This window comes from Ranitomeya variabilis, chromosome 3 (assembly GCF_051348905.1).
Source record: "Ranitomeya variabilis isolate aRanVar5 chromosome 3, aRanVar5.hap1, whole genome shotgun sequence".
Classification (NCBI taxonomy): domain Eukaryota; kingdom Metazoa; phylum Chordata; class Amphibia; order Anura; family Dendrobatidae; genus Ranitomeya; species Ranitomeya variabilis.
The window spans coordinates 8,718,389-8,740,831 of record NC_135234.1 but is presented as its reverse complement, the minus strand read 5'-3'; the positions used below and the strand labels follow the sequence as shown (position 1 = coordinate 8,740,831).

Here is a 22,443-nt window from a genome sequence, read left to right as displayed (position 1 = left end):
ACAGGGTGAGGGTTGGGGCTCCTCCGGCCCTCATTGTACAGGGTGAGGGTTGGGGCTCCTCCGGCCCCCCATTGTACAGGGTGAGGGTTGGGGCTCCTCCGGCCCCCATTGTACAGGGTGAGGGTTGGGGCTCCTGCGGCCCCCATTGTACAGGGTGAGGGTTGGGGCTCCGGCTGGGCCCCCATTGTACAGGGTGAGGGTTGGGGCTCCTCCGGCCCCCATTGTACAGGGTGAGGGTTGGGGCTCCGACTGGGCCCCCATTGTACAGGGTGAGGGTTGGGGCTCCTCCGGCCCCCATTGTACAGGGTGAGGGTTGGGGCTCCTCCGGCCCCCATTGTACAGGGTGAGGGTTGGGGCTCCTGCGGCCCCCATTGTACAGGGTGAGGGTTGGGGCTCCTCCGGCCCCCATTGTACAGGGTGAGGGTTGGGGCTCCTCCGGCCCCCATTGTACAGGGTGAGGGTTGGGGCTCCTGCGGCCCCCATTGTACAGGGTGAGGGTTGGGGCTCCTCCGGCCCCCATTGTACAGGGTGAGGGTTGGGGCTCCTCCGGCCCCCATTGTACAGGGTGAGGGTTGGGGCTCCTGCGGCCCCCATTGTACAGGGTGAGGGTTGGGGCTCCTGCGGCCCCCATTGTACAGGGTGAGGGTTGGGGCTCCTGCGGCCGGCCCCCATTATACAGGGTGACGTCGTATTCTTATCCCACAGCTCCAGTAACGCACAGCATTGTGCTCAGTGCTGCCATCAGCAGGCAGGAGATCGGTTGTGCGGTGTCGCCCCCTGGTGACTGCTGACGGCACTGGGAGTTTGGGATGTAACAATGTTTGTAGTTTTGTTACATTAGACAATAAACTTTGTACAAAGAAAAAAAAAGATTTGCACAAAGAAACTTGACGTGTCACAAAAACGAGTTTCAGCTCCTGAACACGTGCACGGTGGTGCTTGCTGTCAGTGAATGAGAACCTTGCTAACCTAATACTTCTCACAGCTGAGGGTTTGTTACATTTGTATCCCATCTAGATAATCCGCTATGAGCAAGTCGCAATAAATGTATAAGTGACGTTAACACTGGAGTCCATGAGTAGACTGGATGCAATTGGAGCAAACCCTCAGCTGGGACAGATCTCGGTTTGTCAACCTGTTATTTGTTTTTATGAATTTCCAGCTAGCAGAGATCTTGTGACCAGTGCGGTCTTGGGGGACAGGGGTGCCGTGAGCACGTTTTATTTTTGTGGTTGTCGCAGAGTTTTCACTGCGTAGACCCTGGGGTGTGGTGGGCATCCTCCTCGCTGGCAGGTGTGTTGCCCCCTCCTCGTGTCCCGCTGCCCGGGATTTGTGCCAGCAGCGCCGCTGCGATTCCTCCCGCCTGTTCCAGCCAGTAACGACCTTGGCACTTGTGCTGGAAAATCCTTGTTAGGAGCCGGCGCTTTCTCCGGCGCTGGAGCCTTGTGCTGGAGGAATAGCTGCATTTCACATTTTTTCGAGCGCTACACCTCTTCCCCCGCTGCCCGCACAAACGAGACGCTGGGAGTGATTAGAGGCTGTCACCTCGTGAATCTCGCCATAAAAATACTAAGTCCTGGCCCCAACACATGGAAAGCTGCCGCGTCCGGTGCTCTGCGGCCTGGAGATCGATGCTGCCTGGAGATCGATGCGGCCTGGAGATCGATGCGGCCTGGAGATCGATGCGGCCTGGAGATTGATGCGGCCTGGAGATCGATGCGGCCTGGAGATCGATGTGGCCTGGAGATCGATGCGGCCTGGAGATCGATGCAGCCTGGAGATCGATGCAGCCTGGAGATCGATGCGGCCTGGAGATCGATACGGCCTGGAGATCACCACAACCTGAAGATCGATGCAGCCTGGAGATCGATGCGGCCTGGAAATCGATGCGGCCTGGAGATCGATGCGGCCTGGAGATCGATGCGGCCTGGAGATCGATGCGGCCTGGAGATCGATGCGGCCTGGAGATCACCGCGGCCTGGAGATCGATGCGGCCTGGAGATCGATGCGGCCTGGAGATCGATGCGGCCTGGAGATCGATACAGCCTGGAGATCACCACAACCTGAAGATCGATGCAGCCTGGAGATCGATGCGGCCTGGAGATCGATGCGGCCTGGAGATCGATACAGCCTGGAGATCACCACAACCTGAAGATCGATGCAGCCTGGAGATCGATGCGGCCTGGAGATTGATGCAGCCTGGAGATCGATGCAGCCTGGAGATCACCACAACCTGAAGATCGATGCAACCTGGAGAGCAATGCAACCTAGAGATCGATGCGGCTTGGAGATCGATGCAGCCTGGAGATCACCACAACCTAGAGATCACCACAGTCTGGAGATCGATGCAGCCTGGAGATCACCACAACCTGGATATCGATGCAGCCTGGAGATCGATGCAGCCTGGAGATCACCACAACCTGAAGATCGATGCAGCCTGGAGATCGATTGCATTTCACATTTTTTCGAGCCCTCTTCCCCCCGCCGCCCACACAAACGAGACGCTGGGAGTGATTAGAGGCTGTCACCTCGTGAATCTCGCCATAAAAATACTAAGTCCTGGCCCCAACACATGGAAAGCTGCCGCGTCCAGTGCTCTGCGGCCTGGAGAGTGATGCTGCCTGGAGATCGATGCGGCCTGGTGATCGATGCGGCCTGGAGATCGATGCGGCCTGGAGATCGATGCAGCCTGGAGATCGATGCAACCTGGAGATCGATGCAGGCTGGAGATCGATGCGGCCTGGAGATCACCGTGGCCTGGAGATCGATGCGGCCTGGAGATCGATGCGGCCTGGAGATCGATACAGCCTGGAGATCAGCACAACCTGAAGATCGATGCAGCCTGGAGATCGATGCGGCCTGGAGATTGATGCAGCCTGGAGATCGATGCAGCCTGGAGATCACCACAACCTGAAGATCGATGCAACCTGGAGAGCAATGCAACCTAGAGATCGATGCGGCTTGGAGATCGATGCGGCCTGGAGATCACTACAACCTAGAGATCACCACAGTCTGGAGATCGATGCAGCCTGGAGATCACCACAACCTGGATATCGATGCAGCCTGGAAATCGATGCAGCCTGGAGATCACCACAACCTGAAGATCGATGCAGCCTGGAGATCGATTGCATTTCACATTTTTTTGAGCCCTCTTCCCCCCGCCGCCCACACAAACGAGACGCTGGGAGTGATTAGAGGCTGTCACCTCGTGAATCTCGCCATAAAAATACTAAGTCCTGGCCCCAACACATGGAAAGCTGCCGCGTCCGGTGCTCTGCGGCCTGGAGAGTGATGCTGCCTGGAGATCGATGCGGCCTGGTGATCGATGCGGCCTGGAGATCGATGCGGCCTGGAGATCGATGCGGCCTGGAGATCGATGCGGCCTGGAGATCGATGCAGCCTGGAGATCGATGCAACCTGGAGATCAATGCAGGCTGGAGATCGATGCAGCCTGGAGATCGATGCAGCCTGGAGATCGATGCAGCCTGGAGATCGATGCAGCCTGGAGATCACCACAACCTGAAGATCGATGCGGCCTGGAGTTCGATGCGGCCTGGAGATCGATGCGGCCTGGAGATCGATGCGGCCTGGAGATCGATGCGGCCTGGAGATCGATGCGGCCTGGAGATCGATGCGGCCTGGAGATCGATACAACCTGGAGATCACCACAACCTGGAGATCGATGCAGCCTGGAGATCACAACCTGGAGATCACCACAGTCTGGAGATTGATGCAGCCTGGAGATCACCACAACCTGGATATCGATGCAGCCAGGAGATTGATGCAGCCAGGAGATCGATGCAGCCATGAGATCGATGCAGCCAGGAGATCGATGCAGCCTGGAGATCGATGCAGCCTGGAGATCGATGCAGCCTGGAGATCGATGCAGCCTTGAGATCGATGCAGCCTTGAGATCGATGCAGCCTGGAGATCGATGCAGCCTGGAGATCGATGCAACCTGGAGATCAATGCAGCCTGGAGATCACCACAACCTGGAGATCGATGCAGCCTGGAGATCACAACCTGGAGATCACCACAGTCTGGAGATTGATGCAGCCTGGAGATCACCACAACCTGGATATCGATGCAGCCAGGAGATCGATGTAGCCTGGAGATCACCACAGTCTGGAGATTGATGCAGCCTTGAGATTACCGCGGCCTAGCAATCGCTGCAGCCTGGAGAACGTCACTCCCATCACACCGCACCATAGGGACAGCCGACATTTGTTCTGTGTTTTATCATTTTGTTCTACCAAGCACCTGACAACCAACATGGAGGCTCCACGACTGCATAACAGATACCTGGTGATAGCAAGGGCGGAGCTGACAACCTCGCACACAGGTATACAGGCTGGTTGTCAGCAGTAACAGACGAGTAGATTATCCAGGGGCAGACATATCATTGGGGTAGCCGCACAGGGGCCCAAGAGAAAAGGGGGCCTCTACTACCCCCAAAACACGTGGGCCGCTGGGCTGCCAGGGGCCCTTATACTATTCTTGCACAGGGGCCCTTATGCTGTTCTTGCACAGTTGCCCTTATACTGTTCTTGCACAGGGGCCCTTATACTATTCTTGCACAGGGGCCCTTATACTGTTCTTGCACAGGGGCCCTTATGCTGTTCTTGCACAGGGGCCCTTATACTGTTCTTGCACAGGGGCCCTTATACTATTCTTGCACAGAGGCCCTTATACTATTCTTGCACAGGGGCCCTTATACTGTTCTTGCACAGGGGCCCTAATACTATTCTTGCACAGGGGCCCTTATACTGTTCTTGCACAGGGGCCCTTATACTGTTCTTGCACAGGGGCCCATATACAGTTCTTGCACAGGGGCCCTTATACTATTCTTGCACAGGGACCCTTATACTGTTCTTGCACAGGGGCCCTTATACTATTCTTGCACAGGGGCCCATATACAGTTCTTGCACAGGGGCCCTTATACTATTCTTGCACAGTGGCCCTTATACTATTCTTGCACAGGGGCCCTTATGCTGTTCTTGCACAGGGGCCCTTATACTATTCTTGCACAGTGGCCCTTATACTATTCTTGCACAGGGGCCCTTATACTATTCTTGCACAGGGGCCCTTATACTATTCTTGCACAGTGGCCCTTATACTATTCTTGCACAGGGGCCCATATACTGTTCTTGCACAGGGGCCCTTATACTATTCTTGCACAGGGGCCCTTATACTATTCTTGCACAGGGGCCCATATACAGTTCTTGCACAGGGGCCCTTATACTGTTCTTGCACAGGGGCCCTTATACTATTCTTGCACAGTGGCCCTTATACTGTTCTTGCACAGGGGCCCATATACAGTTCTTGCACAGGGGCCCTTATACTGTTCTTGCACAGGGGCCCTTATACTATTCTTGCACAGGGCCCCTTATACTGTTCTTGCACAGGGGCCCTTATGCTGTTCTTGCACAGGGGCCCTTATACTATTCTTGCACAGGGGCCATATACTATTCTTGCACAGTGGCCCTTATACTATTTTTGCACAGGGGCCCATATACAGTTCTTGCACAGGGCCCCTTATACTGTTCTTGCACAGAGGCCCTTATACTATTCTTGCACAGGGGCTCGTATACTGTTCTTGCACAGGGGCCCATATACAGTTCTTGCACAGGGCCCCTTATACTGTTCTTGCACAGAGGCCCTTATACTGTTCTTGCACAGGGGCCCTTATACTGTTCTTGCACAGTGGCCCTTATACTATTCTTGCACAGGGGCCCATATACAGTTCTTGCACAGGGGCCCTTATACTGTTCTTGCACAGGGGCCCTTATACTATTCTTGCACAGGGCCCCTTATACTGTTCTTGCACAGGGGCCCTTATGCTGTTCTTGCACAGGGGCCCTTATACTATTCTTGCACAGGGGCCATATACTATTCTTGCACAGTGGCCCTTATACTATTTTTGCACAGGGGCCCATATACAGTTCTTGCACAGGGCCCCTTATACTGTTCTTGCACAGAGGCCCTTATACTATTCTTGCACAGGGGCTCGTATACTGTTCTTGCACAGGGGCCCTTATACTGTTCTTGCACAGGGGCCCTTATACTATTCTTGCACAGGGGCCCTTATACTATTCTTGCACAGTGGCCCTTATACTATTCTTGCACAGGGGCCCTTATACTATTCTTGCACAGTGGCCCTTATACTATTCTTGCACAGTGGCCCTTATACAGTTCTTGCACAGGGGCCCTTATACTATTCTTGCACAGGGGCTCGTATACTGTTCTTGCACAGGGGCCCTTTTCTATGAGATTAACCCTCCAGTCTCCACCATGGATGACTCTGGGGTGAGTGCGCAGCTGGCAGATGAGGGGTTAACGCCCCAGTACAGCTGCGTCCTGCTGGGAGTCTCCTATGGACACACAATGATTGTATTGAGGGGTCTCCTGATCGCCCCCCTGCTGAGTCCCACATTTATTAAGGCATCACCCAACACCAGTGTAATTGTCCCTCCACCCTGCGGACATTGCATGGGAGCACAGCGCCACCCAGTGGTGGTCCCGGATCAGCGCCATGCGGATCCATGGACAGTGTCAGGGTGCAGATAGGAAAGACTCCATTTACCCCCCAAGTCCCTCAGATGTATCTGATCAGACAGGATGGGGCTTCACAGCATCTTACAGTAGACAAGCAGTGATGGAGCGGAGCTGCAGTGTAAAGCACTGAGACACCAAAGAGCAGGCTGAGGCAGTGAGGAGACACAAGGTGACTAAACATTGCTGCATCCTAAATAGAGCAGTGCCGCAGTGTAAAGCATCTACAGGGACATAGCCACAGACTGAGGCTACTTTCACACTAGCGTTGACTGCAATACGTCGCAAATGCGTCGTTTTGCCAAAAAAACGCATCCTGCAAAAGTGTTTGCAGGATGCGTTTTTTCAGCATTGACTAACATTAGCGACGCATTTGCGACGCATTGCCACACGTCGCAACCGTCGTGCGACGGTTGCGCCGTGCTGTGGCGGACCGTCGGGACCAAAAAACGTTACATGTAACGTTTTTTGCTCCCGACGGTCCGTTTTTTCCGACCGCGCATGCGTGGCCGGAACTCCGCCCCCACCTCCCCGCACTTCCCCGCACCACACAATGGGGCAGCGGATGCGCTGGAAAAATGCATCCGCTGCCCCCGTTGTGCGGCGGAGACAACGCTGGCGTCGGGAACGTCGGCCCGACGCACCGCGACGGGCCGAGCCCGACGCTATTGTGAAAGAAGCCTGAGCCTCTGCTGACAACCGTAGACGCCAATACGCAATGCAGCCAAGCTGTAGTCAGCAGTCACAGCTGTGTCTAATGGAGCAGAGCTGCAGTGTAAAGCATGGAGAATGACCTTCAAAAACACTGGAGGTTCATTTCTGGCCACCACAGTCTCCAGTAGACAGTGTGGTGAAGCTGGAGTCCCTGATCAGATGCTTTTGTGTGCAGCTCTGGGTGTGACTGGAGTATAAGACGTGCCTGTGATCATGACTGGGGGGCTGCTGCTGTGCGTACTGTGCTGTCCGGGGGTCTGTGCCGTCCGGTGCCCCAATCTCTCCATGCAGCGAGCATGCATGCCGCAGCTTCACGTCTCATTAGTGAGCGCTGCTCTTGGCTGCGGAGCGGCGTCTTCTGCTCCCGATTCAATATTTCTCCCCAAGCAGGAGACTCACCCATCAAGATGTCGCCTTCTTCTTCTTTCTTTCTTTTTCTTCTTCGAGTTTTATGTGGATTCAGTAAATCATTGAATAAAAACACGACGAGCTGAAATAAAGAATCTCTGGAAACCAATGTGAGTGGATGAGCTCAGCTCTTGGCACGGCGGGCACCGGGGAACAGATGATCAGCCTGGAGTTCCAGCTTTATTGGCTTGTGGAAGCTGCGGGGATTTTCCAGCCAACTTACAGATTGTAGAAGAAAGCACTTCTCTATATGTGCTGGCGGTGGCGGTGGCGTCATCGGTCTCTGGGAATACCGGGGATTGGAGAAACCTGCCAGCCACATGGCAGCGGAGACTCGGCCACCTCCTCCATCGGCACCACACGTTCTCCACTTGCTCCTCAAACTCAAAAAGGAGCTTTCCTAGATGGGTGAATATTTGCTGTGTTTCCACCAGTCCGCTGGTTCCCCTTGACCGCAGCAGATTGCTCCTTTCATCCTTTTGCCATGAGCCTTGCAGGACAAGCAGCTCGGTCAGAGGTTTTCTTCGAACCAAGTCTTGGAGATAAAGAACCTGAAGTGCATCCATCTCCTCCGTGAGGTCGAAGAGTCGTCAGAGGATAATAGCGGCCACTTTGTGCCTCTGCGGAAGTCCGAATATAAGAAATAAGACTTTACTCTGCACAGATCCAAGTGTGAAGGTCAAAGCGGACATGAAGGAAAGCGTCAGTCCAGTAATAATGCCAGAAGAGCATGGAAGTAGCTCAGTGGCCTCCACGAAGGAACTTCCAGACCCAACGTAACGTTAGAAGGTTCGGAGAGATACATCTAAGACTGGACCGTAAAGCAAGGCTCAGGCCGGAGAGTGGAAAGTTGCTCTTCTGGACTGGAACACGCATAGTCTCTTTACTTAAAGATTCTTAGTTTCACACTGAATTTGGAATCTAGTTTGGACTTTAGTGTGGACTCCTCTCCTGAGGAATCTCCATATCTCTTGAGGCTTTTAAGACTTCGAACACTAGTGGCCAACCTCCACTGCTGTTTGTGGATCCAGCAACATTTCTGTTTATTAAGAGAGATTTTTCCAAAGACATCATCCACTCGTCCTAAGATGCCCCAGTATTGGGAGGTTTCCTTACAGGGAGTTGCCCCCTGAACACCACTCCATGGAGCTCATTCTCCAGTGATATTCTTGTCGGATCCTCCATCAGAGGAACATCTCGCTTTCTCTTTTCCTTCTCTTAGCTTTTGGTGAGCATTCTGCAGGCGTTCCTTGTGGGGGTCACAATAAGGAGTGGAGTTGACAGACCCATCTGCTAATTGGGAGGAGTGGTATCCAGGGTAATAAAATATGTCACAGTGTGGAAACTATGAATGTGGCCGCCAAAGTGCTCGGAAGGTTCTCTCCTGCATGTTTTCAGTAGTTTACTAGTTGATATTTCTCACTCATCTGCTACAAAGAGTCTGAGAATTCAGCTCATTACAAATGTACAGATCCTAAACCAAGTACACTACATAAATACAGAACAAGAATCAAGTGGATTACACAAATACAGCACCAGAACAAATTTACATAGAAAATACTTTACCAGTACAAAGCTCAGCACGTACAGTCGGTAACAGAAAGAAGCTCAGCACATACAGTGCTAAGCATAAATGAGTACACCCCATTTGAAAAGTAAGATTCTAATTAATATCTCACTGAACACACAAATAATCCAAATTTGGACAATTCTGAGTTTCATAGAATATTTTATCCCTTGTAATAACTCATCAAAAAAGCTTCAGATTTACGCAAATTAGTTGCTGAAAACATGATTACACCCCACCTCAAACACTTCAACTTCTAGTATTGTGTGACGTCCATGATGTGTGAGGAGGCACCAAGTCTACTAGGCCTGGAAGGAACAAGGTGGAGACATATTACAAAGTCCATCTTTTCAATGCTTCAGAACAAGTTCTTTGGCTTGGATGCTGGTTGGAGAGTGGTGACAACTTCTCTCCAGGCCTCCCCATAGGGGTCTGGTTGTCAGGAGACACTTAGCCACTGAGTCACTGTCACTTGTTCTTCTCCAGAAATGTAGATGTGAGTTTTGTATCATTATCATGTTGGAGAAGTGCCGTCTACCGAGGGCCGGAGTGATGGCGGCATCTTCTCTGTCACTATAGAGCAGCACATCGGTGACTTCATGATCCCATCAAAGACATGTAGCCCCTGACACCAGCAACTCATGTACCCCCAACACTGGCAGCTCATGTGCCCCCCGACACCAGCAGCTCATGTGCCCCCCGACACCGGCAGCTCATGTGCACCCGACACCAGCAGCTCATGTGGCTCCGACACCAGCAGCTCATGTGCCCCCGACACCAGCAGCTCATGTGCCCACCCCCCGACATTGGCAGCTCATGTACCCCCGACACCGGCAGCTCATGTGGCTCCGACACCAGCAGCTCATGTGCCCCCCGACACCAGCAGCCCACTTACCCACTGACACCAGCAGATCATATGCCCCCGACACCAGCAGTTCATGTGCCCCCCCCCGACATTGGCAGCTCATGTACCCCAGACACCGGCAGCTCATGTGCCCCCCCCCCGACATTGGCAGCTCATGTGCCCCCGACACCGGCAGCTCATGTGGCTCCGACACCAGCAGCTCATGTGCCCCCCGACACCAGCAGCCCACTTACCCACTGACACCAGCAGATCATATGCCCCCGACACCAGCAGCTCATGTGCCCCCGACACCAGCAGCTCATGTGCCCCCCCCGACACCAGCAGCTCATGGCCCCCCCGACACCAGCAGCTCATGTGCCCCCCCCCTGACACCAGCAGCTCATGTGCCCCCGACACCAGCAACTCATGTGCCCCCCCCCCCGACACCAGCAGGTCATGTGCCTCCCGACACCAGTAGCTCATGTGCCCCCGACACCAGCAGCTCATGTGCCCCCCCGACACCAGCAGCTCATGTGCCCCCCCGACACAAGCAGCTCATGTGCCTCCAACACAAGCAGCTCATGTGTCCCCCCCGACACGGCAGCTCATGTGCCCCCCCAACACCACCAGCTCATGTGCCCCCCGATACCACCAGCTCTTGTGCCCCCCAGACACCAGCAGCTCATGTCCCCCCCGACACCAGCAGCTCATGTGCCCCCGACACCAGCAGCTCATGTGCCCCCCAGACACCAGCAGCTCATGTCCCCCCGACACCAGCAGCTCATGTGCCCCCGACACCAGCAGCTCATGTGCCCCCGACACCAGCAACTCATGTGCCCCCCTTCCCCCGACACCAGCAGCTCATGTGCCCTCCCGACACCAGTAGCTCATGTGCCCCCCTTCCCCCGACACCAGCAACGCATGTGCCCCCCCTTCCCCCGACACCAGCAGCTCATGTGCCCCCCGACACCGGCAGCTCATGTGCCCCCTTACACCTGCAGCTCATGTGCCCCCCGACACCAACAGCTCATGTGCCCCCTGATACCACCGGCTCATGTGCCCCCCCCGTCACCAGCAGCTCATGTGCCCCCGACACCAGCAACTCATGTGCCCCCCCCCCCGACACCAGCAGCTCATGTGCCCCCCGACACCAGTAGCTCATGTGCCCCCCCCCCGACACCAGCAGCTCATGTGCCCCCGACACCAGCAACTCATGTGCCCCCCCCCCCCCCGACACCAGAAGCTCATGTGCCTCCCGACACCAGCAGCCCATGTGCCCCCACATCACGGCACGACCACCACCAGGCATCACTGGAGTCTCCGTGCAGTTCTCCTTCTCACCTTTGTGACCATTTTTCTTGGTGTCATCCCCCCAGAATCCCAGTGTCTCCATATTTCTCACCCTGGATTCTCTGTGGACTCCCCCCATGCTGTCGTTCCTCTGCAGTGTGCACTGGATTGGGTTCCCTGGTTTCGCTTTTTACCTCTTTAGATAATGGCAGGGAACATACCTGTGGATTTTCTTCCTCCTTCTCCTGCTTCGGTGGTGACCTACATGGTTGCTGGACGTCTCTCTAAGATTCTACATCTTTCTTACATTTTTCTATCACTTTGCTCCAGTATCTGACTCATCAGTAAAGCTTCACTGATCCTCTTGTAGCTATGTCTTTCTTGTGTACAGAGAGGATTTTTTTGCTCAAGTCTTGTGACATTTCTCTTCCATGTGGTGCCATTGCTGACAGCATGAAGTGGGCAGGGGTTTTCTGTGTTCGGTATTGCCCTCTTATAGTCGCCCATCTGCTGAACACTGGGGTAATGAAGAATTAGATTGACCTGGGGGTGATTTCTTGGTCATTACAATTTTGTAGTTTAGCTTTGCTTCAAAGAGTTTTAATGGGGTGTACTCATTTTTGAAATATGGTCTTGAATGAATTTAAAAGGAAAATTACTTTTTTGGGTGCGAAATACCAAATCTTAGTCGACATTTGTGGGAGTATTCTGTAGTATGGTATCGCATAGTAAATGTGGATTCTGAAAGGAAGCTGAAGGTTGTCTGACAAATCTGTTGGGGTGTACTCATTTATGTGCAGCACTGTAAATAAGGTAACAGTACCAAGCTCATCACATAAATACCGCACCAGTACCAAGCTCAGTACATGAATATGGCACTATAGCCAAGTCCTGTATACAAATAAGGTAACAGTACCAAGCTCATCACATACATACCGTACCAGTACCACGCTCAGTACATGAATATGGCACTATAACCAAGTCCTGTATACAAATAAGGTAACAGTACCAAGCTCATCACATAAATACCGCACCAGTACCAAGCTCAGTACATGAATATGGCACTATAACCAAGTCCTGTATACAAATAAGGTAACAGTACCAAGCTCATCACATAAATACCGTACCAGTACCACGCTCAGTACATGAATATGGCACTATAACCAGGTCCTGTATACAAATAAGGTAACCGTACCAAGCTCATCACATAAATACCGCACCAGTACCACGCTCAGTACATGAATATGGCACTATAACCAAGTCCTGTATACAAATAAGGTAACAGTACCAAGCTCATCACATAAATACCGCACCAGTACCAAGCTCAGTACATGAATATGGCACTATAACCAAGTCCTGTATACAAATAAGGTAACAGTACCAAGCTCATCACATAAATACCGTACCAGTACCACGCTCAGTACATGAATATGGCACTATAACCAGGTCCTGTATACAAATAAGGTAACCGTACCAAGCTCATCACATAAATACCGCACCAGTACGACGCTCAGTACATGAATATGGCACTATAACCAAGTCCTGTATACAAATAGGGTAACATTACCAAGCCCATCACATAAATACCGTACCAGTACGACGCTCAGTACATGAATATAGCACTATATCCAAGTCCTGTATACAAATAAGGTAACAGTACCAAGCTCATCACATAAATACCGTACCAGTACCACGCTCAGTACATGAATATGGCACTATATCCAAGTCCTGTATACAAATAAGGTAACAGTGCCAAGCTCATCACATAAATACCGTACCAGTACCACGCTCAGTACATGAATATGGCACTATAACCAAGTCCTGTATACAAATAAGGTAACAGTACCAAGCTCATCACATACACACCGTACCAGTACCACGCTGTTGTGAATTCTGCTTTTGGGTTCCCTCCGGTGGTAGTAGGTGATAATGCAGTTGTCCCTGGGTTGCAGTCCTGGTCAGGTGTGTATGCTGATTGCAGTTCTGACTGGGGTATTTAGGTGTGCAGGATTCATTAGTCCTTGCCAGTTTTCAATTGTTGTTGGGAGGTGTTGGACCTCTGCCTGGTTCCTCCTGCCTTTCTGCCAAATCAGCAAAGATAAGTGTCTGGTTTTTTTTCTGTGGCACACATGCTGTGTGCTTCATAATTCAGTGCTATTCTTTTGTGTTTTCTTGTCCAGCTTAGATTGTGTCAGTATTTTCTCAGTCTTGTTGGATTCTCTGGGGTTGCAGATATTCATTCCACGTCTTTAGTTAGATTGTGGAATTTTTTGTATTATCTGCGGTGGATATTTTTGGAAGGGTTTTATTACTGACCGCCTAGTATTCTGTCCTATCCTTTCCTATTTAGCTAGAGTGGCCTCTTTTGCTAAATCCTGTTTTCTACCTGCGTGTGTCTTTTCTTCTCCTACTCACAGTCATTATTCGTGGGGGGCTGCCTATCCTTTGGGGTTCTGCTCTGAGGCAAGGTAGTATTCCTATTTCCATCTATAGGGGTATTTAGTCCTCCGGCTGTGTCGAGGTGTCTAGGGTTTTGTTAGGCACACCCCACGGCTACTTCTAGTTGCGGTGTTAGTTCAGGATTTGCGGTCAGTACAGGTTCCACCGACTCCAGAGAAAGTTTCATGCGGCTCCAAGGTCACCGGATCATAACAGTACAATTGGCCAATAATGAGTTAAATGCATCTCAGAAGAAGGGAAGAAAGGTGTTGAGCCATTTTTTTTCTGTAGTCTGTTTTGTCTTTTCTTCCCTCTTTATCTATGCGTGGCTGAGGAGTCTTGTGCCAGCATGGATGTTCAGGAATTAGCTTCTCGTGTAGACCAGCTTGCTGCTAGGGTACAGGGTATTTCTGATTATATTGTTCAGACTCCTGTTTTAGAGCCGAAGATTCCTACTCCTGATTTGTTTTTTGGTGACAGGTCCAAATTTTTGAGTTTTAAAAACAATTGTAAACTGTTTTTTGCTCTGAGACCGCGATCCTCCGGTGATTCCATTCAGCAGGTTAAAATTGTCATCTCCCTGCTGCGTGGCGATCCACAGGATTGGGCATTTTCCCTGGAATCTGGGAATCCGGCCTTGCTTAATGTAGACTCCTTTTTTCAGGCTTTAGGATTATTATATGATGAACCGAATTCTGTGGATCAAGCGGAGAAGACCTTGTTGGCCCTGTCTCAGGGTCAAGAGGCGGCAGAATTGTATTGTCAGAAATTTAGAAAATGGTCTGTGTTGACTAAATGGAATGATGATGCTTTGGCGGCAATTTTCAGAAAGGGTCTTTCTGAATCCGTTAAAGATGTTATGGTGGGGTTTCCCACGCCTTCCGGTCTAAGTGATTCTATGTCTCTGGCCATTCAGATTGATCAGCGTTTGCGGGAGCGCAGAACTGTGCATGCTGTGGCGTCGTCCTTAGAGCAAAGTCCTGAGCCAATGCAGTGTGATAGGATTTTGTCTAGAACGGAACGACAAGGATTCAGACGTCAGAATAGGTTGTGTTATTATTGTGGCGACGCTTCTCATGTCATTTCAGTCTGCCCTAAGCGGACAAAAAGGATCGCTAGTTCATTTACCATCAGTACAGTACAACCTAAATTTCTGTTATCGGTGTCCTTGATCTGCTCATTGTCATCATTTTCTGTCATGGCGTTTGTGGATTCAGGCGCCGCCTTGAACTTAATGGATTTTGAGTTTGCCAGGCATTGTGGTTTTCCCTTGCAGCCTTTGCAAAAACCTATTCCTTTAAGGGGGATTGATGCTACACCTTTGGCTAAAAATAAGCCCCAGTTTTGGACACAGGTGACCATGCACATGGCGCCAGCCCATCAGGAGGATTGTCGATTTCTGGTGTTGCATAATTTGCATGATGTTATCGTGCTGGGTTTTCCGTGGTTGCAGGTACATAATCCTGTGTTGGATTGGAAGTCTATGTCTGTGACTAGTTGGGGTTGTCAGGGGGTTCATAATGATGTTCCTTTGATGTCAATCTCCTCTTCTTCCTCTTCTGAAATTCCAGAGTTTTTGTCTGATTTTCAGGATGTATTCGATGAGCCCAAGTCCAGTTCCCTTCCACCGCATAGGGACTGTGATTGTGCGATTGACTTGATTCCAGGCTGTAAGTTTCCCAAGGGCCGACTTTTCAACCTGTCTGTGCCTGAACATACCGCCATGCGGAGTTATGTTAAGGAGTCTTTGGAGAAAGGGCATATTCAACCATCTTCTTCACCATTGGGAGCAGGTTTTTTTTTTGTTGCTAAGAAGGATGGCTCCTTGAGACCTTGTATTGATTATCGCCTCTTGAATAAGATCACGGTCAAGTTTCAATACCCTTTACCTTTGCTTTCCGATTTGTTTGCTAGGATTAAGGGGGCTAGTTGGTTTACGAAGATTGACCTTCGGGGGGCATATAATCTTGTTCGTATTAAGCAGGGTGATGAATGGAAAACTGCATTTAATACACCCGAAGGCCATTTTGAATACCTTGTGATGCCATTCGGGCTCACTAATGCTCCATCTGTTTTTCAATCCTTCATGCATGATATCTTCCGGACTTATATTGATAAATTCTTGATTGTATATTTGGACGATATTTTGATTTTTTCCGATGATTGGGAATCTCATGTGGAACAGGTCAGGATGGTATTTCAGATCCTTCGTGATAATGCTTTGTTTGTGAAGGGGTCTAAGTGTCTCTTTGGAGTGCAGAAGGTTTCTTTTTTGTGCTTTATTTTTTCTCCCTCATCTATGAAGATGGATCCGGTTAAGGTTCAAGCCATTCATGATTGGATTCAACCCACATCCGTAAAGAGCCTTCAGAAATTTTGGGGTTTTGCAAATTTTTATCGCCGTTTCATTGCTAACTTCTCCAGCGTGGTTAAACCCTTAACCGATTTGACGAAGAAAGGCGCTGATGTGGCGAATTGGTCCTCTGCGGCTGTCTCTGCTTTTCAGGAGCTTAAACGCCGATTTACTTCTGCTCCGGTGTTGCGCCAACCGGATGTTTCTCTTCCGTTTCAGGTTGAGATTGATGCTTCTGAGATTGGGGCAGGGGCCGTTTTGTCTCAGAGGGATTCTGTTGGTTCCTTGATGAAACCGTGTGCCTTCTTTTCCCGCAAGTTTTCGCCTGCTGAACGCAATTATGATGTCGGCAATCGGGAGTTGTTGGCTATGAAGTTGGCGTTTGAGGAGTGGCGACATTGGCTTGAGGGAGCTAAGCACCGTATTGTGGTCCTGACCGATCATAAGAATCTGATTTACTTCGAGTCTGCCAAACGGCTGAGTCCTAGACAGGCTCGATGGTCCTTGTTTTTTTCCCGTTTTGATTTCGTGGTTTCGTATCTTCCGGGTTCTAAGAATATTAAGGCTGATGCCCTTTCTAGGAGTTTTTTGCCTGATTCTCCTGAGGTCCTTGAACCGGTCGGCATTCTGAAAGAAGGGGTGGTCCTTTCTGCCATTTCCCCTGATTTACGGCGGGTCCTTCAGGAATTTCAGGCTGATAGACCTGACCGCTGTCCTGTGGGGAAATTGTTTGTTCCTGACAGATGGACTAGTAGAGTGATTTCTGAGGTTCACTGTTCTGTGTTGGCTGGTCATCCTGGTATTTTTGGTACCAGAGATTTGGTTGGTAGGTCCTTTTGGTGGCCTTCTTTGTCACGTGATGTGCGTTCTTTTGTGCAGTCCTGTGGGACGTGTGCGCGGGCCAAGCCTTGTTGTTCCCGTACTAGTGGGTTACTTTTGCCATTGCCGGTCCCTGAGAGGCCCTGGACGCATATTTCTATGGATTTTATTTCTGATCTTCCGGTTTCCCAGAGGATGTCGGTTATCTGGGTTGTTTGTGACCGGTTTTCTAAGATGGTTCATTTGGTGCCTTTGCCTAAATTGCCTTCCTCTTCAGAGTTGGTTCCGTTGTTTTTTCAGCATGTGGTTCATTTGCATGGTATTCCGGAGAATATTGTGTCCGACAGAGGTTCCCAGTTTGTTTCTAGGTTTTGGCGGGCCTTTTGTGCTAGGCTGGGCATTGATTTGTCTTTTTCTTCTGCATTTCATCCTCAGACAAATGGCCAGACCGAGCGAACTAATCAGACTTTGGAGACTTATTTGAGATGCTTTGTGTCTGCTGATCAGGATGATTGGGTGGCCTTTTTGCCATTGGCCGAGTTTGCCCTTAATAATCGGGCTAGTTCGGCTACTTTGGTTTCGCCTTTTTTTTTGTAATTTTGCTTTTCATCCTCGTTTTTCTTCTGGGCAGGTTGAGCCTTCTGACTGTCCTGGTGTGGATTCTGTGGTTGACAGGTTGCAGCAGATTTGGGCTCATGTGGTGGACAATTTGGTGTTGTCTCAGGAGGAGGCTCAACGTTTTGCTAACCGTCGTCGGTGTGTTGGTTCCCGGCTTCGGGTTGGGGATCTGGTTTGGTTGTCTTCCCGTCATGTTCCTATGAAGGTTTCTTCCCCTAAGTTTAAGCCTCGGTTTATTGGTCCTTATAGGATTTCTGGGATTATTAATCCGGTGTCTTTTCGATTGGTGCTTCCGGCTTCTTTTGCTATCCATAATGTCTTCCATAGATCTTTATTGCGGAAATATGTGGTGCCCGTTGTTCCCTCTGTTGATCCTCCGGCCCCTGTGTTGGTTGATGGGGAGTTGGAGTATGTGGTTGAGAAGATTTTGGATTCTCGTTTTTCGAGGCGGAGGCTTCAGTACCTTGTCAAATGGAAGGGTTATGGCCAGGAGGATAATTCTTGGGTTTTTGCTTCTGATGTCCATGCTGCTGATTTGGTCCGTGCCTTTCATCTGGCTCGTCCTGATCGACCTGGGGCCGCTGGTGAGGGTTCGGTGACCCCTCCTCAAGGGGGGGTACTGTTGTGAATTCTGCTTTTGGGTTCCCTCCGGTGGTAGTAGGTGGTAATGCAGTTGTCCCTGGGTTGCAGTCCTGGTCAGGTGTGTCTGCTGATTGCAGTTCTGACTGGGGTATTTAGGTGTGCAGGATTCATTAGTCCTTGCCAGTTTTCAATTGTTGTTGGGAGGTGTTGGACCTCTGCCTGGTTCCTCCTGCCTTTCTGCCAAATCAGCAAAGATAAGTGTCTGTTTTTTTTTCTGTGGCACACATGCTGTGTGCTTCATAATTCAGTGCTATTCTTTTGTGTTTTCTTGTCCAGCTTAGATTGTGTCAGTATTTTCTCAGTCTTGTTGGGTTCTCTGGGATTGCAGATATTCATTCCACGTCTTTAGTTAGATTGTGGAATTTTTTGTATTATCTGCGGTGGATATTTTTGGAAGGGTTTTATTACTGACCGCCTAGTATTCTGTCCTATCCTTTCCTATTTAGCTAGAGTGGCCTCTTTTGCTAAATCCTGTTTTCTACCTGTGTGTGTCTTTTCTTCTCCTACTCACAGTCATTATTCGTGGGGGGCTGCCTATCCTTTGGGGTTCTGCTCTGAGGCAAGGTAGTATTCCTGTTTCCATCTATAGGGGTATTTAGTCCTCTGGCTGTGTCGAGGTGTCTAGGGCTTGTTAGGCACACCCCACGGCTACTTCTAGTTGCGGTGTTAGTTCAGGATTTGCGGTCAGTACAGGTTCCACCGACTCCAGAGAAAGTTTCATGCGGCTCCAAGGTCACCGGATCATAACACCACGCTCAGTACATGAATATGGCACTATAACCAAGTCCTGTATACAAATAAGGTAACAGTATCAAGCTCATCACATAAATACCGTACCAGTACCATGCTCAGTACATGAATATGGCACTATATCCAAGTCCTGTATACAAATAAGGTAACAGTACCAAGCTCATCACATACATACCGTACCAGTACCACGCTCAGTACATGAATATGGCACTATAACCAAGTCCTGTATACAAATAAGGTAACAGTACCAAGCTCATCACATAAACACTGTACCAGTACCATGCTCAGTACATGAATATGGCACTATATCCAAGTCCTGTATACAAATACGGTGACAGTACCAAGTGAGTGGGGAGGCATTACCAGGGCGAGGTGCTTGTTGGGACGTCCTGGGTTAGGAAGATATGGTAGCGGCAAAGTGACAAAATCCGTAAAGCCCCAGGAGGTGTGTGATAATATAGCCATGTTACCCAGCCTGACTAGTAACTAGAAAGGCACCAGCTAAAGGGAAGTAGCAGGGATGCACTGAGGCTAGTGGTGGTGAAGACTAGCAAATGCCAATAATGGTGGCATATTGGGTGATCCTGAGGCCTGGAGTCCTGCTCGAAGCCACTGAGCCTGTAAAATGGTGGAGTGTAGAGCCACCCTTTATAGGACACCACAACAGCAACAGTTAAGAGAATTCCGTCCATTGTCAGTCTGTCTAGCCTGAAAGATGTTGGCAGCCACAGTTGGACTGGGCAGCGTGCAGGTGGGCAATCCTTATAGTTTTAGGTGGGCAAGCCTTCTAGACTTCCATAGCAGCATCTGTGTAGAGTAGCGCTGACAAAACTCTTACAGGGGCGAATCGGGAGCATTGCATCTCTCCGCTTCCGAAAGCAGACTGTGATTGTTACAACTGGCTCTGCAGAACTGGGAAAATCAGACAAGCCAAGGTGTCGGTACTGTCACATGAGCCGTTCTGGGGTGAAGGGTGGTGACCACTCTATGGATGATTAGCAATCCTGGGGTGGAAGGTGGTGACCACTCTATGGATGATGAGCAATCATGGAGTTGAAGGTGGTGACTGCCCTATGGATGATGCGCAATCCTGGGGTGGAGGTTGGTGACTGCCCTATGGATGATGAGCAATCCTGGGGTGGAGGTTGGTGACTGCCCTATGGATGATGAGCAATCCTGGGGTGGAAGGTAACGACTGCTCTGTGGCTCATGTTTTGGTACTGTCACATAATGAGTGGTCCTGGGGTGGAGGGTGGTGACCACTCTATGGATGATAAGTGGTCCTGGGGTAGAGGGTGGTGACCACTCTACGGATGATGAGCAGTCCTGTGGTGGAGGATGGCATTCGCTCTCTGGATGATGAGCAGTTTTGCAGTGCAGGGTGGCATCCACACTATGGATGATGAGTGGTCCTGGGCTGGAGGGTGGTGATCACTCTAACAATGATGAGCAGTCATGCGGTGGAAAGCACTCTGTGGATGATGAATGGTCCTTGAGTGGAGGGTAGCGTTCCCTCTATGGATGATGACGAGCGGTTCTTGGATGGAGAGTAGCGACTGCTCTGTGGCTCAGGCGTCAGTACTGTCACATTATGACTGGTCCTGGGGTGGAGGGTGGTGATTGCCTGGGGCCTGAGAAGTTTCTTCTGCTTCAAGTCTTAATGTTCTCCATTATTTCAGGACTCGTGGACCGTGGACATTGCTTTTGTGGTTGAGAACCAAGAAGAAGATGAAGTCCACATCAAGGCCCTATCACAAGCCGTGTGTGTCCCTCAACGACGACTGTTCAGCCTGGTGTCATGGGACAATGTTCTACAGCAGGTCCTGTATATATTACTGGTCCAGATACCACCCATTATACCGCACCTAAACTATACACACCCCACTATACCACACCTAGGCTATACACACCCGACTATACCGCACCTAAACTATACACACCCAACTATACCACAACTAGACTATACACACCCGACTATACCACACCTAGACTATACACACTCCACTATACCACACCTAGACTATACAAACCCGACTATACCGCACCTAAACTATACACACCCCACTATACCACAGCTAGACTATACACACCCCACTATACCACACCTAGACTATACACACCCCACTATACCACACCTAGGCTATACACACCCCACTATACCACACCTAGACTATACACACCCGACTATACCACAACTAGACTATACACACCCGACTATACCACACCTAGACTATACACACTCCACTATACCACACCTAGACTATACACACCCGACTATACCGCACCTAAACTATACACACCCCACTATACCACACCTAGACTATACACACCCCACTATACCACACCTAGACTATACACACCCCACTATACCACACCTAGGCTATACACACCCCACTATACCACACCTAGACTATACACACCCGACTATACCACAACTTGACTATACACACCCGACTATACCACACCTAGACTATACACACTCCACTATACCACACCTAGACTATACACACCCGACTATACCACACCTAGGCTATACACACTCCACTATACCACACCTAGACTATACACACCCGACTATACCGCACCTAAACTATACACACCCCACTATACCACAACTAGACTATACACACCCGACTATACCACACCTAGACTATACACACTCCACTATACCACACCTAGACTATACAAACCCGACTATACCGCACCTAAACTATACACACCCCACTATACCACAACTAGACTATACACACCCGACTATACCACACCTAGACTATACACACTCCACTATACCACACCTAGACTATACACACCCGACTATACCACACCTAGGCTATACACACCCGACTATACCGCACCTAAACTATACACACCCAACTATACCACAACTAGACTATACACACCCGACTATACCACACCTAGACTATACACACTCCACTATACCACACCTAGACTATACAAACCCGACTATACCGCACCTAGACTATACACACCCCACTATACCACACCTAGACTATACACACCCCACTATACTACACCTAGGCTATACACACCCCACTATACCACACCTAGACTATACACACCCGACTATACCACAACTAGACTATACACACCCGACTATACCACACCTAGACTATACACACCCGACTATACCGCACCTAGACTATACACACCCCACTATACCACAACTAGACTATACACACCCGACTATACCACACCTAGACTATACACACTCCACTATACCACACCTAGACTATACAAACCCGACTATACCGCACCTAGACTATACACACCCCACTATACCACACCTAGACTATACACACCCCACTATACTACACCTAGGCTATACACACCCCACTATACCACACCTAGACTATACACACCCGACTATACCACAACTAGACTATACAAACCCGACTATACCACACCTAGACTATACACACCCCACTA

General features: G+C 50.2%; 1 protein-coding gene across 1 annotated transcript in view; it reads left to right on the top strand.

Annotated features, from left to right (window-relative positions):
• SPAG17 (sperm associated antigen 17) overlaps window positions 1-22,443 on the top strand; it is a 279,955-nt gene that overhangs the window by 117,719 nt on the left and 139,793 nt on the right. The window contains exon 2 of the mRNA XM_077299087.1: window positions 20,676-20,816. Within this exon, the coding sequence (XP_077155202.1) occupies window positions 20,676-20,816 (141 nt within the window). The remainder of the gene's footprint in view (window positions 1-20,675; window positions 20,817-22,443) is intronic.